The sequence below is a fragment of the Lupinus angustifolius genome, chromosome LG06 (assembly GCF_001865875.1).
Source record: "Lupinus angustifolius cultivar Tanjil chromosome LG06, LupAngTanjil_v1.0, whole genome shotgun sequence".
In the NCBI taxonomy this organism is placed as follows: Eukaryota; Viridiplantae; Streptophyta; class Magnoliopsida; order Fabales; family Fabaceae; genus Lupinus; species Lupinus angustifolius.
In genome coordinates, this window is record NC_032014.1 from 23775320 (window position 1) to 23794457 (window position 19138).

Here is a 19138-nt window from a genome sequence, read left to right on the forward strand (position 1 = left end):
AGAAAGTGAATGCAATCAAGGAATCTTATTCTCTATCAAATTTCAATCATTGTTTCAGCATTCACAAGCCTTGATGCCACTCTCTTCTTCAAAGACAATCAATTCTCACTGATTCCTAGATATCCCCTCAATAACATGGGATTGGATTCAGAGACTTTGTCAATTGTTGACTTTCGACCGACTTGAAACATGATCATCAATTTTGAACTCAATTGACCAAATTCGAATTTAGTGACATCACAATATGTTTTATGATTGATCAATTGAACTCTACACTCAAGTTGTTTGGTAAAGTGCCTATAGAATGACTTTTATTTATACATTTCACTACATGGATTTTTCAAACCAGCATTGCCTATTTGAAATTACATGAAAAGTTGGATAAACTACGACACTAGATTATTACAATATCACTAATAATTCAGACATGCTCTCTAATCCACATTGCATTAGACTATACACAATTCCTTAACTGATTGAATCGTCTGAGAAATTATAGGAACAGTTAGAAGATCCATGTGAAACTACATTATTTTGAGGTGGTGGAGAACTATGTTCTGTTAAACCACCCTTCAGCACATCATCATTTTCCCTTGAGGATTCAATAGGTTTAATTTCCTTGAGCATTGCAACAATATCCTTCATCGTGGGACGGTCGTCGGCTCTGGTGCTGAGACATAAAAATGATACTGCGAGAGTTTGTAGCATTTCATGCATTGTAGGGTCAGCCCTTCCTCTCAGTTTTGGGTCAAGAATGTCAGATGGCTCTCCTTTGCTAGCTAAATGGTTCCTGACCCCCTGAACCAAGTGTGCACCCCCGGGTAATGTTGGGTCTAAAGGGTGCCGCCCGGTCAGGACCTCGAGTAGAACCACACCATAACTATACACATCACTTTTCTCAGTTATAGGCTGCATAGATGCATGCTCTGTGCATAAACAAAACAGAAAATACAATTAGTACATTTCAAGGGATTGATAATAACAAAAGTAATAAAAAGTAGTGGAAGTTACTTAGTAAATTCGATTTTCGTGGAAAAAATTACCAGGAGCCATGTATCCATATGAACCAGCAAGGTAATGTCTTTGAACTGGATTGGAATTAGTATTGTGATCGTTTTCCCTTGCGATTCTCGCCAGGCCAAAGTCGGCAAGGTATGGTTGATAGCCAGGTCCTAATAAGACATTCATCGCTTTGACATCGCCATGCATTATAGTTGGCAAACAATCATGGTGCAAATAAGAAAGTGCATGAGCCACACCTAAGATAACTTCATATCTTGTCTCCCATTCTGCTTTCCCCTTTCCCGAGCCGTGAAGTAATGAGCTCAGGCTTCCATTAGGGAGGTAGTCATAAAACAGCAGCTTCAAGTTCCTATTTGATCCCCAACCTAGCAGCCTGATGATATTCTTGTGCCGGATTGAGCCAAGTGTTTGAATCTCAGAATCGAATGCTCCAGACTCTTCTGATGACCACATCTTTTTTACGGCTAGTGTTTTTCTGTTCGGAGTTGTTACCTTGTACACTACTCCAGAGCTTCCTGTGCCAACCACATTGGCTGATGTAAAATTCAGGACAATGTCATCAATGGACAATTCAAATTTCTGATACAAAGTTATTTCCCAACCCTCATTTTCCATTAGTACTTTGTTGGAGATATGAGCGCGAATGAAGAGATAGATCGCGAGCAGCACTAGTACTGCGCCGGTGCTTAAGAGAATGGACATTGTGAACTTCATAGCTGACCTAGCATGATCTTTAGATCCCATTCTGTTAGCATGAGTTTCAAGACCACCAGCAATGTAGAGACCTTGATTTTCAGCAAGGTCACTGAGAGGTAGTTTACGGAAAAATGGCGTGTTAGGCAACTCACCGGAGAAGCCATTGAATGAAACATTTAAGGAAACAAGATTCTCAAGGTCAGAGAGAGAATCTAAATTCCCTGAGAGCTTGTTGTGTGAAAGATCAAGGACTCCAAGTTTGGTAAGACTAGAGAATCGGTTTGGAATTTGACCAGAAAACTGGTTGCAGCTAAGATTGAGAGAGATTTCTAGTGAAGGAATTAGACCAACCTCCTTTGGTATTTCTCCAGAGAAACTATTCCTTCCTAAATCTAGAAGTTGTAGCTTAGTGCAGGATAGGATCTCTGCTGGGATTCTACCGCTGAGTTGATTCTTTCCGAGGTTGAGTTTCGTTAACTCAACCAATGCACCAATTTTAGGACTCAATGGACCGGTTAGCCTGTTGTTTGAGAAGTCAATTAACTTCAGGCTTTCTGGAAGAGAATCCGGAACCAAACCGGTTAGACTATTCAAATGAAGGTCTAAAAACTCAAGATTCTGGCAGCCAGACAGTGCTGCAGGAATCTCCCCTATAAGATGATTGCTGCTCATATCAACAAAATTCAAATTCTTCAAGTTTCCTATCTCGGGTGGAATGTTACCTTCTAGTCTATTGTGATCCAAACGCAGCCGGTAGAGACTCGTGCAGTTACCTATATCAGGTGGTATGAAGCCTGATAAATCATTTGAAAGAAGGAGAAGTTTGGTGAGATTCCTCAACCCGAATAGTTGCTTGGGTATTGGACCAATCAAGTTGTTGTAAGAGAGATCAAGTGCCTGAAGTTCTTGGCACTCCGAAAGGCTATCAGGAATTTTTCCTGTTAGATTGTTCTGCCAAGCAAAGAACAAATTCAAGCTTCTCAAGTTACCAATAAGATCAGGAATTTCGCCAGTTAGAGAATTGTTGTCAAGTTCCAGTTGAGTCAGTGAAGTGCACTTTGTAATTTCAGGAGGTATAGTACCTGAGAGCTGATTGGCACTCAATTGAAGTTCTCTCAAATTTGGAAGATGACCAAAACTCCTTGGTATGCTTCCTGTAAGGAGATTTTCGGATAAGTCTATGACTTTAATCTCTCTGCAGCTTCCAAGCTCTTCAGGGATTGTACCAACTATATTGTTTTGCCATAAAAGTAGACTCTTAAGCTTGCCAAGTTCTCCAATTTGGATTGGAATTGAACCTGATATAGAGTTCTGGTACAAGTACAGGTTCTGCAACTCACTGCAATTGCCAATCTCTTCTGGAATAGGGCCTGACAATAGAGTTGTGTAAATGGCTATGGTGTGAATTCTTTTCAGCATTCCAATTGAAGAAGGAAGACTCCCCGAAATGCTGGTTTCGGCAAGGCCTAATATGACCAAGTTGGTGCAGTTTCCAATTTCCCATGGTAGCTCACCCTCAAGGTTCTTATTGCCACCAGCTCTGAACACTTGAAGCTTGCTTAAGGAGCCAATACTCTTTGGGATTTCACCACTGATTTTATTGTCATAGAGTGTCAAGTTCACTAGACTTGATAGATTTCCAATATTTGATGGAACATTGCCTTCAATGAAGTTTGTATGGAGAGACAAACTTTGCAGCTTTCTTAGCCTGCAAATATCTTCAGGGATTTCACCTGTGAGAGAATTACCACTAAGATCAATAAAGATGAGTTCTTTATAGTCTCCAATCTCTCTTGGAATCTTGCCTGTGATGTTGGTTGATGAGAGGATAAGAATCTTCAAGGACCACATAAGAGATTGAGAATATAAAGGTAATGAAAATGAACCTTCCAAGTTCACTGACTTAAGGTTTATCTCCACGACATATCCTTGTGAGTTGCAATGCACACCAAACCAGTTGCATGGGCTTGGAGCTAAAGGATTCCATGATTCTAATGCATCTTGAGTGCTGTTTAAACTATTTTTCCATGCTACTAGAGCTTGACCTTGTTCATTAAGTGAGTAACAACATGTGAAGAGAAGAGAGGTTAATGATAAAAGCAGTGTGAAGGAGAAGATTTTGGAATAAAGTAACAGGTTTCTTAAGCTTCTAGGCATTGCTGAGAGAAGAGGATGGTTGATATGTTTTGGGATTGTAGAGGGGGAAAACCCATGTTTTGTTTATAGAGGAAGAAGTGCAGAAAAATCTGGATCCAAGAGCCACCTTCTTTATTATCTTATTATATTGTGAAAGGTTCTGTTGTTTAATAGTATCAAGTGATAGTCTTACTCATACTCATGTTCTTCTTAGTTTACATAAACAATAAATTTCTTTTTAATGATTCTACAAGTTTAACCTTTCAAGTAATAGGATGAAATGTTATGGATTTTGCAATATTAATGGATTCCAATTTGTTAGCTAGTGTTTCACTTGTAGTACATAGTTGAGAAAATCATGCACAGAAGATTTTCATGTCTTTGGTCCCCATGTGACCCTATACTTTTGTATTATCATGTTTCTTGTATTATTTGGTCATTATTTTCACCCTCTTATATTTAGTTGCTATGGTTGGCAGGGAACATAGTACATCTAAGTAGCATAAACTAGTAAAATGTAGAGAGGAAAATGGCTTTAGCACTAGTAGGAGATCAAGTTAATAATCTCATTGTTGATGATAGGCTAGTTATCAATAGAAAATAAAAGACATTATGATATTTCGAATGATATAGCTCGAGTTGTTTTGGTTGGTCTAGAAGATAACTTGTTCTAGCTAGGCCCTATTTTTCGGTCCATCTATTTTATGTGGTTGAAGTTGATGAGACATTCATGTGGAGGTTGCTATTCTCTATGTTTCCAAACTGTAGGTGGCTATCAACCATGAAGTGGGTATATGAACTAGTATGATTGTGGTATAACATTTTCTACCTTAATTAAATATCTCGAGTTTAAAGGTTCATGAAAATGCAAATATGTTAAATATTCGGTGGTAGAATATGACACTCATAATAATTTTACCAATTCGATTAGGATTGCCTCTCATTAATATATCTAGAAGCTAAATTACATGCTTGGATGAAATTCTAAAGAATGCAAATAAAGATTGGATTTGTTTCCACTGTAAAAATGTATAACTTGGCATCCAAATTTGTTGCATGATAAATTTTACTCAAACTATTTGGCACTGCTAGATACAGGACATGTTTTAATATTTAAAAAGTGGAATTAATTGGGATTAACTTTAATTGGTTTGTTTATACATAGAAGGAGGAAGTGCTTAAGGAATGTGATCGGAGAAGTGAAGTGCACATGGAGGTCAGAAATATGTCACAAAAAGTATGAATATAAAGGATTTAATAATTTGTAAGATCTGGATACTTGGGTGGTCTTTGTTATAAAGAATGAATTAAAATCAATGAAAGGTATGCTGGCCTTTAGTGGAAGGGGCAACATTGCAGCATCTTCAAATATTAAATTGATAAATTCACAATTACTTGGGTACTGGACTCTAAAGGTAAGGAAATAATTATTTTCAGGTGTGTGAGTGTTTCTTCAACAAATGTCAAGAATCAAATTTTTGATATTTTGATCTTTCTGATAATCCAGCGGCGCCCTACACTAACAGGCCAAAGGCTTGTTGGTATATTTCACAATTCAATACAGATGGATTGCATAAAACACAAGATTAATTATTTCACTTTAAATATTGCATATAGTCCATCAACCTGTTTATTATCTTCGTAGCCATTATGAACTCATGTGTTAAAAACTAGGAAAAAATATTGAATATAAAATTTTATGTTCCTGTTTTTTTAAGAAAGTAGTATCATTTGGTATATGTAATGGAAGGAAGAACTGATAAATGGATTTCTTAATTTTTTATATTTTGAGCTTAATAATGGTAAAAAAAAATTATAAGTTTTAGTTGAAAATTGAATAAGTTTTGAAAAAGTCTATTATTAGGACCAAAATAAAAAAAGTTTTTATTTATAGAAGAAACACCTATTGAGAGGATAGTCATATCCGCTAAAAATAATTAGTTCTTTATTAAGGAGGATATGTGCCTATAAAAATGATAATAATTAAAAACAATAAATACTGGTATCCAATTATTTGCCTACAAAAATAACTTAGTTATGGATAAGAACTATCAAAGTAAATATATTTAACTAACGAATATGTGTAGTTTACGCTTCCTTTTAATTCATAGACATTGTGTTCATGCTTTTCAGATTAGTAAAAGACGTCTTCCAAAGTAAAAGGCAAAGGATTGCGATTTATGGTTAGGTAAGATTTCAAAACCAATTGGAAAATGGTAAAAGTGAAAAAAAAATGTAAATTTAAGAATAAAAAGTAATTCAGTTAGAGTAAAAAATTAATCTCATAACTTTAAGAAAAGCTTTTAGCTGAGTCAATGTATCTAATTTTAACTTTTTCACATTTTTCTTGATTTATGTTGTTTCTCTCTTGATGAATATTAGCTATAGCCTATAGTGATATGCTTCCTAAGTTCAACCGTTATACTCATGTGTATTAAAAAAAAAACTATCGAGAAAGATATCTTTTAGGTGCATAATTGTGGCTTGAAAGATTAGTGTCTAATCAATGGGCAGAAGGATATTCTAGGAAACCAAAAAAAAACTAGCACCAATTCTTGTGACGCAACAGACAAATAATAGAAGGGTTGAGTTATATTTGTTAATCTCTACAAATGTTGAGCCTTTTATGTTCAAAGTTGATATGTAGGAGCCTATCAAGCTCGCAAGAAGTAGAATGAATTTAATCACTTGAATACAAAGATGAGACACATATATTTATCTTGGTTTGCCCGAACCTAGAGCCAAGTCCAATCCTTATCTAACACGAACAAAGGATTCATGTCTCAAAATTAGTGTTTTATGTTTTAAGTCGATTATATTCAACCAAAGTAATAATATAAAAAAAATTATATTTTTATGTTTTTTTTAATTAGGTATAATTTTTTTATTAAATTGAGACACAAATGAAATATAAAAAGTGGGACAAATAATTTTCTTTCATCTAATACATAATTTCCACGATAACAATTATGGTATTACAATGGCAAGCCATCTATCCTAGATGCTTAATAAGTAGTCTTTGATCCTTTTCAAGCTAAAATTACGAATTTTATGGACCCAGACTCTCCAGACTAATAACACTTCATGGATTGTAATGTCTATCCGCACTTAAGAGATCTTGCTAATGATACATTCTAAGTTGAAGAGTGGAAAATGAGAGAAGAGAAATATGTGAGAAAGAGATGGAAGAGAAAGAAAAATATGAGAAATAGATTAAATTGTAGTATCGTTTGGTAGAAGAGAAATAGAAAGACAAAAAAAGATGGGAGAAAAGGTAGATATGAATTTTTGAATTACATAAATATTCATACAAAAAAGAAAATGAACAAAAAGTTAGGGATAGTTTTATTATTTCCAATATAAAAAATTTGTAGGTCCTATGCCACTTTTCTTCTCTCCTTCTTTCTTTGCTAAACCAAAGAAGAAAATGTTGGTGTTTCTCTTCAACCTCTATCCTCCATTTCTTTGTCTCTTCTATTTATTCTCAAACAAAGGAAGCATAAGAGAAATCACAATGATTATTCTTAATGTTATTCTTAACAGAATAAGAAAATTTTTACTCTGTTTTTAATGGTGTCGTTCTTATTTTCTTAGTTTTGTTCTTAAATAAGAATAATTCTTGGTTATTCTTAACCAAAAGTGAGGAGATAGATAGATGTTGTAAGAAAAAGGTAGATGGTGTGAGACTCAAATAAGAATAAGAATGATTTTGTCATAATGAGAAAAAAATATATGTTCTTATTTCATAGGAGTTGTAATAAATTATAAAATAATGTGTGAGACCTAAATAAGAATTAAGATATTGCTTGCATTGTGGTTGCTCTAAGCGTTTACAATGAGTTCCATAGAAATTTTTAGAGGTTTTAAAATGAGTGATATTTACACTTAAAGAAATAGTGAACAATACTAGCTTGTTTGATTTTCAAGCTCTATCCAAGCTTCTTCAGGTTCACAATGTATAGTGTTGGGATATTCAATGTGAAGTCTGACAGTGTATATGTGATGTGAGCCAAGATGGGGTGACCCAACTTTCATGGGTTAAGTCCTTAAAATGCCTTCAGTTGACTAGAAGCCAAAAATCTGACCTTGGCCAAGAAGCTGTCCAAGCCAAGTAGGCACCAGCCCAGACCAAGTTTCTGACCCAGCTGACCAGGAGCAGGGCCAAATGGCCTAGACAGATGCACCAAAATGTTGGACAGGAGCACCAAGGCACTGAGCATATGTACCAGAGTGTTGGACGTGGGACAAATCCTGACTGAGGCACTAAGCCAAGTCTGACCGAAGCATAGGGACCAGACCTGATCCAGGCGTTGGGCGCATGGAACCAGACGCTGAGCGCATGACCAACCTAACCGAGACAGGACACACCAGGCTGGGTGTGGGCGTGGCACACATGCCAGCTGGGCGTGGCCAAGCACTGAGCCAGGCGCTGGCGCACAATCTGGCCAGTTGGGCGTGGCAACTTTGGCCAAGTCATAAGTTGGCCAATTTTGGTCCAATGAGTCACGTGGGACCCATGATCAATTTTGGCACACCATTTCCACGTGGAATTTGATTATCTTCAGCATATTTTAATTATTTTAATTTCAATAAATTGTCTTGTAATTCATGAGTAAAAAGGCCATTAAAGTGTAACCATCATAATTAAATGATAGAGGAAATGTGGTTGTTTGTGTGTGATGAAGAGCTAGCCGTGGGGTTCATTTTCACTACATGACTAGGCCGTGGAAAAGAACTTATGGTGAGTTAAGCCATGTTCTAGCCGTTGGCACTTGTTCTACACACTATAATCGTGGGAAATTACTCAAGCTTGGTAGCCAATGTTAGTCATCACTAATAGTGGCCGTTGGGAGTTTTATGATGAGTTATGTCACGCTTTAATCATGCACTTAAAAGCTTCACACTTAGACCAACCATGCATTATGGGTATTAATTCATCATGAAGACCCATTAGTCCATATCTGGAAGTTGTCTCGTGTGGATTTCTTCCATGAATGACACCCAAAGCTAACCAACATTAATGTTAGTTGTAAAGGCTCTTTATGGGAGAATAATGTCATATCTTAGCCGTTGGGCACCCACTATGCTCATGGAACCGTGAAGATTCTTGCAAATGGAATCCTATGCTAAACTCACATTCACATTAGGCGTGGAAGACTTGCTGAAGAATTAATTCATGAATTAAGCATGTGATCAAAAGAGAAGTCAACCTAGTCGTGAAGCATCAAAGGAATCCAAGGCTCATCAAAACACTATCAATTCACTCAAAACCGTGGAGAGCATGGAGGAACAACAATTGGCATCCTATGTTATTCATTATTTGTCTTTAAATGTAATAATGTAGGCAAATTAGACATGTGAGGAATATAGTCCATAGCCACGGCCGTGAAACACATGTATAAGGCTTTGTTAGAGTGTAAGTTCTTAGTCAATAAGCATCCTATGTTGGATTGCCATAAATTAGTGCTTTAGGAGTCTTAATTAGGAAAGTTATTAAACTTTATTTCCATTGTAATTTCGTGGAGGCAAAACAAGCCAAACCATATATATATGCGTGTGGAACTATGGAATAAACAAGTTGAAAGTTGAATTGGAATTGTTTTCCTCTTTAGTTGAGCATAGGCTCCTAAAACCATTCTTGGTGGAACCAAGAATTATCAATCTTATCAAGGATCTTTCCTTGTGGCGATTATCACTTGGCTTACCAAACAACTGAATTGTTTGTGGCGCCATCACCTTTCAATCTTCTCCATTTCTTTTATCCTATCAAATACATCTCCGTTGCCCAAATAAAATTGGCCTAAACAACATTTGGCTCACCCGAAACCAATTCTGACCCAACCAGACTCGGCCAGACCAAACCAGCCTTGGCCAGGATCACACAGACTCGGTCAGAGTCAGCAGACCAGGCCAAGATCAGCCAGACTCAGTCAGAATCAGCAGACCATGCCAGAATCAGCCAGACTCAGCCAGACAGGGCCAGAAACACCTAGGCACGGTCAGAACAGCCAGCCTAGGCCAGGACTGAATCCTGACTCGACCAAACAGCACCAGCCCACAAATTGGCTCGGTCCAAGAGCAATTTGTCCAGGCCAGCTTTTGTCTACAATTTGTCTTGGCCAAAATAAAGCCAGCCTAGGCCATGGTTCAAGCCATCTCGGGCAAAGGTGATACACCATCCAAGAACGATCACAATGATGAGCCTTTTATTCAAGAGGTTCAGATCAATATGGGGATGAGAGAAAGATTTTATAAATAGAAAAAACTTATGAAAGCGTTGTTTTAAAGTTTGGTTCAAGACATAGCATTTGACGATAGCTCTTCACTACTCTTATTATATCCACTAACAATATGATTCCCCAGTGGTTGGAAGTAGTGTTGTAAATATCGATTTGTGTCGACCGGTTCAACTACTAAATTGGTTAACAGGTACCAATACCGGTACGGTAGACTAATTATATCGGTCATGCAATCATACTGGTCGAAACCGGTCAAACTGACCAGTTTTCAATTGAACCGTACCGGTTATACCGACCAATTTTTATTTAAAATTATTTTTTTAATGAAAATAAAAAATTATTAGAGTTTTATTGATTTTTCAAAATTAATATTAATATATTATATATGTATATCTAACTTCACTGGTATGCAGTTTAATCAGTGAACCACCGGTTGAACTGTTATACCACCATACAAGTACCCTCACCGATTTGATGACCGATACGATATTAATAACACTAATTGGAAGCTCTTTGGTCATGGATAGATCCAATAAGTGATATCAAAGCTTATATTTCAATCGGTACATGATAAACTTAAGGGGGAACAAAGTCATACTTGAAGGAGAGATTGTTGGTCGGTTGGTCCAGTACTCGACCCAAATGCTTACACATGTCAAATAAATTTTTTTTGCTGTTAAATTTAATTATTTTTAATAAAATAAAAAATGACACAACTCTCTTTTCCCCTTATAATCCAATACTAGATAAAATCTAAACTCAAATTTTACCACCAACAAATCGTCGCATAGTGGTAGTTAGTGAGTTTCTTAAGCAAGATTCTAAGGATTACATTCTTGTTGGGTGTACGGAAAAGACACATTTGGAAGAGATGATAACAATTTCAGTAATCTCTCCACCTCAAAAGAATTTAGTCTTTGGGTATGAGCTAAGGATACCTTTGGTGGACACCAAAAATACACCTTTTATCAAATTAGTTCTCTAAAAATGATATTTTTAGTTTAGTCCTCAAATTTGAAACTTTTAGAGCTCATTTGGTAGTCAATGGTAGAAAAAGAAGGATAAGATAAAGAGCTAGGTAGAAATATGAGAGCATATGATGTTGATAATTTTAATATTTCCATTATTTGATGCACACCAAATAATAAAAAATAATAATATATTATAACATATATTTTCGGCTTATTGTGGTGGTGGTAGTTAGGGTAAGATGCTAATCGTCTTGTGTATCTGGGGAAGTAGTGATGGTATCCAAGAAATGAAAATGATAAGATGATGATGTGACAAAACCAAAAATATAACAATTGTGGTGATATGGTGGCGGCGATAATTTGGTGGTGGTGTATGTGTAGTGTAGTGATGGTGGTGGGGTGAAGGGGCACTTGTAAAGGCATTTCCAAGATATAACCATGTGAAGATCTTTAGATTCAATAGATAAAGATGTTGGAAACAAGCGAGTAATCAAATAGTAAAGAGTATAGAGAAAAGAGAATAACACAAGAGATTTAGTAACGAGGTTCAATCAATTGTGCCTACGTCACCGGGAGTGTTAGGCTACCACTATGTATTATTAGAGAATAAGGATTTGTGTTTGACTATTCTTCTCCTTGTTAGGTTTACATAAAATAAATATATAACCCTCTACCACAACCCTTTTACATCAGTCCAAGCCTATAACTTGTATTGTTGTTATCTAGAGATATGAGTCATTGCACAACAATCTCCACCTTGGCGAATATCAACAACCTCCATCTTCTGCCATTGGGTTGGGGGCGCTTCATAGTCTAGCATCAGTGAATGTTCAGCAAGCTCAGGCAATGCCTAAACTTGTCCACGATAATTGGCTAGGTTAACATATCATCTGTATTTTCTGAAGTGTGAACCTTCTACAATAGTATCTGCCACAAGCTACCAACTCCCTGATCTTTTGAAATCTTACATCAATATGTTTGGTCCTAGCATGATACACCTGGTTCTTTGCCAAGAAGATAGCACTCTACCTATCACAATGTAGCGGAACTCCATCTTCCTCAATGCCTAACTCATTTACTAGCCTCATAAGCCATAGGGCTTCCTTAGAAGCTTCACCAGCTGCCATGTACTCTGCTTCAGTTGTAGACATAGTAACAATAGACTGAACTGATGATCTCCATATAATTGTTTCACCTGCAAGGGTGAAGACAAACCCCGTTGTGGATATTCTATCATTCAAGTCTCCTGCATAGTCCAAATCAACATAACCAATAACTGAAGGCTCTATTGGATACCAAACATGAAACCGAGACCTATAGTCCCCTCTAAATATCTGAAAATCCTTTTGAATACTTCCCAATGATGTTTCCTTGGTTTCGACATGTACTTGCATACTTGACTAACTGCTTGTACCAAGTCTGGTCTAGTACAAACCATAACATACATCAAGCAATCCACTGCATCGACATATGGAACCTTTGACATGTACCTCTTCTCTACATCTGTCTTTGGACACTGATCTAGGGAAAGTTTGAAGGGATTTGTCAATGGAGTGCTCACTACTTTAGCATTGCTCATATCAAATCTCTCTAAGATCTTTTTAACATAGCTTTGCTGGGAGAGCTATAGTTTTCTAGCTCCCCTATCCCTATAAATCTCCATCCCAAGAATCTTCCTAGCAACTCCTAAATCTTTAATGTCAAACACCTTACCTAGCATGACTTTCATCTCATTGATATCACTCAAATGATTAGCAGCAATCAACATATCATCAACATAAAGTAGTAGAAAAATAAAAGAACCATCATCAGGGCTTCTTACATAAACACAACAATCATACTTACAATGCTTGTAACCAAGCTTCAACATATAAGTGTCAAACTGCTTGTACCACTATCTGGGAGACTGCTTCAACCCATATAGAGACATATTCCACTTGCAAACCAAGTGACTCTATCCAACTGTATTGAACCCTTCTGGTTGTGTCATGTAAAATTTCTCATCTAATTCACTATAGAGAAAGGTAATCTTTACATCCACATGTTCTAATTGCATATCCAGGCTGGCTACCAAGGCAAGCACTACCCTGATAGAAGTGTGTCTCACCACTAGGGAGAAAATCTCATTATAGTCAATCCCCTTCTACCGTGAATACCCTTTTTCTACAAGACGGGCCTTGAACTTTTACCCTTCTTTTTCTGATATGTTGGCTTCCTCTTGTACACCCACTTGCACCCAACTGCACGCTTGTCTAGGGCAATGAGATAAGCTCCCAATTTTGTTTCTTCTTTAGAGACTCCATATCCTCCATCATGGCACTCATCCATTGTTCTTTCTCATGGTTGTTTATATCCTCTTGAAAGCTACATGGATCTCTTAAACTGATATGGAGAGCAACTAAAGTCATATCCTCAAAGTCATATCTCTCTGAAGGTTTGATAGGACGCTTATCCATGTCTCTAGCAAGTAGATAATCCTGCACACCTAAACTCTCTGCCTGAGAATCATTATGTTCTTGACTTGAACTAGTGAATGGTTCCTTGCCTTTATATACCTGAACCATTTTATTGCTTACTGGAATCATATTTGATCCTAAAGTGTATCCATTTGGCTTGGGCACCTCTATTAAAACTGACTGTTTCAGCATGAAATCTTCATCAAACACTGCATCTCTGCTCAACACCACCTTTCTGGAAACTGGATCCCAAAACTTGAACCCATTCACACCTTTGGTATATCCAATAAAGATACACTTCTTTGACTTGGGATCAAGTTTAGATCGTTCATCACTAGGTACATGTACATAAGCAGGACAACCAAATAAGCATAATATATTATAATTGACTGGGTTACCCATCCATACTTCTTCTACAACTTTACCATCCAATGAAGCATATGGTGATCTATTGATGATATAACATGCCATATTAATTGCTTTTGCCCAAAATCCTGTAGAAAATTTAACATTCAGTCTCATACATATGGTCCTCTCTATAAGAGTTTTATTCATCCTCTCTGCAACACCATTTTGTCGAGGAGTCTTTTTCACTGAAAAGTGCCTATGAATACAAAGTTCCTCACAGAATTTATGAAACTGTGAGTCTTTATACTCCATACCATTGTCTGACCTCAAGTATTTGATTCTTCTACCAGTCTGGTTCTCTACCTCTGCCTTCCAAACCTTGAATTTGGCAAAGACTTCTAACTTGTGTTTCAGAAAATATACCCAGACCTTACAAGAAAAGTCATCAATGAAGGTAACAAAATACCTAGAACATCCTAGGGATGCTTCTTGAGTGGGTCCCCATACAACAGTGTGGACATAGTCTAGAATACCTTGAGTTCTGTGTTGGTCAGCCTTGAAACTAACCTGTGTTTGTTTCCCAAGCCCACAAAACTTTTACAAATCTAGCTTGCATTTGTTGACTCCCCTCAACAGTCCTCTTTTGCATAGTTATGTCATGCCACACACACTAATATCACCCAAATGCACGTGCCATAGTTTTGTAGCACCATGGTCTGAATCTACTTAAATCTCTTCAGCCACTCCAGTAACTCCACTTACAACTGTTCTCCCTAACATCTTGTACGTGTTCCTAGCAGTACTCTAAAATGGAAAATAGTCAAAGGATGTCATTCTAACCAACCTACTAAGTTTTGATGAAGACAATGTGTTATATGGAAGCTTGAAGACTTGGACATTACAACAAACAACAAACCGAAAACTCGAGGTCAACGTCATAGAACTTAGGATTGTTTTTTATATTCTAAAGTCCTACGATAATTGTCAAGTATTGAGTTTAGGTTAGGTAAACACAACATAGAAGTCTCACAAAAAGTCTAAAATGAAAATCATATAGGTTGAGGCATCACATCTATATATATATATATATATATATATATATATATAATAAGTAAGATTCATGCATTTGCATTATGCATACATGTTTTTGTGCATAAATGAATTAATCATATCAAAAATCATATTGCATGGTCCTTCATCATATAGGGTGTTTACCATATAATTAGGAAAAACCCATTTTCAAACAATATTAATCGAATAACTCATTTGATAATCGATTAAGTTTTATTGAAATTCGTTAATCGATCAAAGAAAGATATAATCGATTAAAAGGAGTTACAGTAGCTAACCTCCCAGGATTTCTACTTATTAATCGATTAAGCATGTCATTAATCGATTAACCCATAACTAAAAAACTGTTTTCAAGAAACACGTTAATCGATTAACATGTCTTTTAATCGATTAATGTTAGTTGTAATCAGTTATGAACAAAACCTGTTTTTTTTTAAACAGAACAAATCATTTTTTAATAGAGAAGTTTTCGCACTTCCAATCAACAACAAAAAGAATAGAAAGAAAGAAAAACTCAAGATTCATAATGCTTAATATTTTTGGGCTATCTTGTTGTTTGAGGAGTTTTTTCTTGCATGCATTTACAAGAGAGAAAAGAGAGAAAGTCTTTTCCAATGTGCTAAACATTTTCATTCAGTTGAAAAACCTTGCAAGGTTTCCACACTTAGTTTTAGGGTTATTTGTGAGAACTTCTGTCAAGGGTTATAGAGACGAATTCAGAGTCTATATCCATACAATTTTGTGTGCAAAAATAACTTGGCGAATTTTCTATTATTTGAGGATAATTCTTGTGGTGTGTGGTATCATCACAAGTTGAGAACCAGTTGTCTTCACAAGGAAGGGAGTCTTGAATCGAACGATAGTTTCGGCTAGGGCCAAATTGTGCGAATGGTGTGGTATCCAAATAGGCATTGATAGTGGTCAAACCGAGCTTGGTGGCTCAACAAATTCAAGAAGGAAGTTTCTGTCTAGGGTTATTGGAAGTGTGGTTATAATTGAATATATATTACTGATAGTGAAGAAAAATCTCCCAGATCAATCGGGAGACCTGGATGTAGTTTGCAAGTGGACCCACAAATGAACCAGGATAAAATCCTCGAGCACATTTTCACTTTTCCTATCTCTTTACGTTTCTGTCTTTACTTGCTTATGTGTTTATTTACATTATGTGATTAAGTGCTAAATGTTGTTAATCTGTTAATAATCACAAATCAATGTTAGGATAGTAAAGATCAGGATTCATTGCTATTTTCAAAGCAAGAAAAGTCTATTTTTCAAAGTATAAACAACCAGTATAATCGATTAACAAGCTAACCATAATTGATTATCACAACTGTCTTTAATCGATTAAACCTATTGATAATCGATAAGCTGCAGCAGCTTTGTATTCTACACAAAAATCGGAAAAGCGGGATTAGTGATCCGCTACACCTATTCACCCTCCCCCTCTACGTGTGTTCTTACCTTATTGGTACCCAGTAAGTGGTATCAGAGCTAGTACAAAGGTGCTATCTTGACCACTTAATTCATTGATCCTAGGGATTAATCATTATGGGTTCCACTAACCTTTTCGGTAGTAATGGCGCCTCCATCAACCCCTTCGATTTTCAGTGGCGATGGGTATGCCTACAGGAAGGTGCGCATACAAATCTTTATTAGGCAATCAACATAGAGATTTGGGACTCCGTATTCAATGGGCCTTTTACTCCACTACACTTGGTGGATGGTGAGCCCAAAGAAAAACCAAAGGGAATGTGGACTGACGAAGAGAAACGTAAAGTCCAGCACAATCTCAAGGCAAAGAACATAATAACCTCTGCCCTATCATACGATGAATTATTTTGGGCCTCATAATGCCTAAATGCAAAAGATATGTGAGATACTTTGCAAGTAACCCACGAAGGTACAAGTGAGGTTAAGCATGCAAGATTGACTATGTTAACACATGAATATGACTTGTTTCGTATGTTTCCAAATGAATCGATTAATGAAATGTAGAAAAGATTTGCTCATATTGTTTATCATTTAATTGCTTTAGATAAGAGTTTTTCTATTGGTGAACTTACTAACAAAGTGGTGCGTTGTCTTGATAGGAAATGACAGCCCAAGGTAACATCAATAATGGATTTGAAAGACTTAGATACAATGCCTCTAGCAACTCTCTTTGGAAAACTCTAAGAGCACGAAATGGAGTTGGGACGCTTAACAATGCATGAAGATTCAGACCGAAAGAAAAAGGAAATATCTCTAAAAGCTACATCATCACAACAACAAGAAGAGAGAGATGATGAAGATTCTGAGTCTGAATTGAATGATGAAACCTTAACTCTCCTAGTTAGAAAATTTGGCAAATTTCTCAAGAAGAAAGGAGGTTCAAGCGTTTTCAAAAGAAAGAGGCGAGTGATTCAACCAGAAGAGGCAAAGTTCCCAAATATCGCCTCATTTGCCATGAGTGTGGAAAATTAGGCCATATGAAATACCAATGCCCGGATCACCTCAAGAAGGTTGAACATGATAAGAGCAACCCCTATGACTTTAAATCCAAGAAGGCATACATAGTATAGGATGTACTAGAGAACGAAACAACAAGTAGCACATCCGACAAAGAGGAGAACGCCAAATTGCGCTTAATGACAAATACTCAAGAAATTGGCAGCACAAGCAATCCAGATGACACGAGTGAGGTACACTATTTTGACTCTTCTTCGTGTTCCGATGAGTCTCCTACTTACGACGAATTGTATAGTGCATTTTTTGAGTTACATGAGGAGCTAAAGAAACTAGCAAAGGTAAATATAGATAAGAAACGAATCATCATGTTGTATGAAAGTAAAATAACTAAAATGCAAGAGGAATTGAATGAATTAAAACTAGAAAATGAGACTCTAGATCTTATTTACTCTTCTGTCTCATGTAGGTGTGCCACTAAATTAATTGAGACTCCTATATGTGATCAATGCAATGTTTCAAATGCTGAAATTTCTGATTTAAAAGATAAATTAGCAAAGTTCACATATAGTAGTTATATTCTAAACAACCTACTTGTTGCATCTAGAAATGTATGTAATCATGGAGGTCTAGGATATAAACCAAAGAATAAGAGAAAACCATATAGAAGGCAAGTAGCTCACATGCATTATAGGTCTAATCATAACATGCCTACTTGTTTCTATTGTGGTAAATATGGCCATACATCTATATCATGCTACATTAGAAAATATGGAGTGTCTAGTGGCAAATATGTATGGATGCAAAAAGGGCAAGACTCTTTGATTACAAACAAGAAAGGATCCAATATAACTTGGGTACCTAAACAAGGCAAGTAAATTGTTTTGTAGGTATGCCTTTGGACTTAAGGACAACATTGGTACTTGGACAGTGGATGTCTGAGGCATATGATGGGTGACAGATCAAAGTTCCTAGATCTCTCACTCAACGGTAAAGGTTATGTCACTTATGGAGACAATAATAGAGGAAGGATATTAGGCGTCGTAAGAATTGAAAATGCTTCACAAGCCATAAATGAGAACGCGTTGTATGTTGAAGGACTAGAGCACAACCTACTAAGCATTAGCAAGTTGTGCGCCAAAGGTAATAAGGTATCCTTCGACTCAAATTGTTGCATCATTCGTGATGGGGTAAATAATAATGTTAAGTTTGTAGGCAGCGAATAAACAACATCTATATGATCAATTTGGATGATGTCACCACTATGTTTTCAAAATGTTTTATCACTGAAGAGAGTGACATCTGGTTATGGCACAAACGAGTAGCACATGTCAATTTAAAACATCCAGCTAAGTTATCATCACATGACTTAGTTGTAAGACTACCAAAGCTTGATTTCAAACCAAAAGACTCTTGTGACACTTGTCAAAAGTGTAAACAAGTGAAGAGTTCATTTTCGTCAAAAAATGTGATATCCACAACAAAACCTTTGGAGTTATTTCATATGGATTTGTTTGGACCATCACAAATAATGAGCTTTGGTGGTAGCTACTATGTGTTGTAATTGTTGATGATTTCTCTAGATATACAAGGACTTTGTTTCTTACTCTAAAAAATGATGCTCTTAAGTCTTTTAAAAATCTAGCCAAACAACTACAAAATTTGATCACAATATATTTTATATTCGCAGCGATTATGGTGGAGAATTTAAAAATCACCTATTTGTCAAATTTTGCGAGAAGCATGGGAT

At 36.4% G+C, this 19138-nt stretch overlaps 1 protein-coding gene and 1 long non-coding RNA gene across 3 annotated transcripts in view; both read right to left on the minus strand.

The window, feature by feature from the left end:
- Positions 1-4098, minus strand: part of LOC109350285 (probable LRR receptor-like serine/threonine-protein kinase At4g26540) — an 8810-nt gene extending 4712 nt beyond the window's left edge. Inside the window, exons 1-2 of one of the 2 annotated variants that reach the window (XM_019591496.1) lie at positions 1044-4097; positions 463-926 (exon numbers count right to left, since the gene is read on the minus strand). In XM_019591496.1, coding sequence (XP_019447041.1) covers positions 469-926; positions 1044-3876 — 3291 coding nt within the window. In that variant the 5' untranslated portion in view covers positions 3877-4097 and the 3' untranslated portion in view covers positions 463-468. Of the gene's footprint in view, positions 1-302; positions 927-1043 lie in introns of those variants that run through there. The other variant, XM_019591497.1, reaches the window with a different exon arrangement.
- LOC109350286 lies at positions 303-18510 on the minus strand. The gene is made up of 3 exons (XR_002108096.1): positions 18501-18510; positions 17003-17005; positions 303-467 (listed from the first exon to the last, which is right to left on the minus strand). It is a non-coding gene; the product is annotated as an uncharacterized LOC109350286 (long non-coding RNA).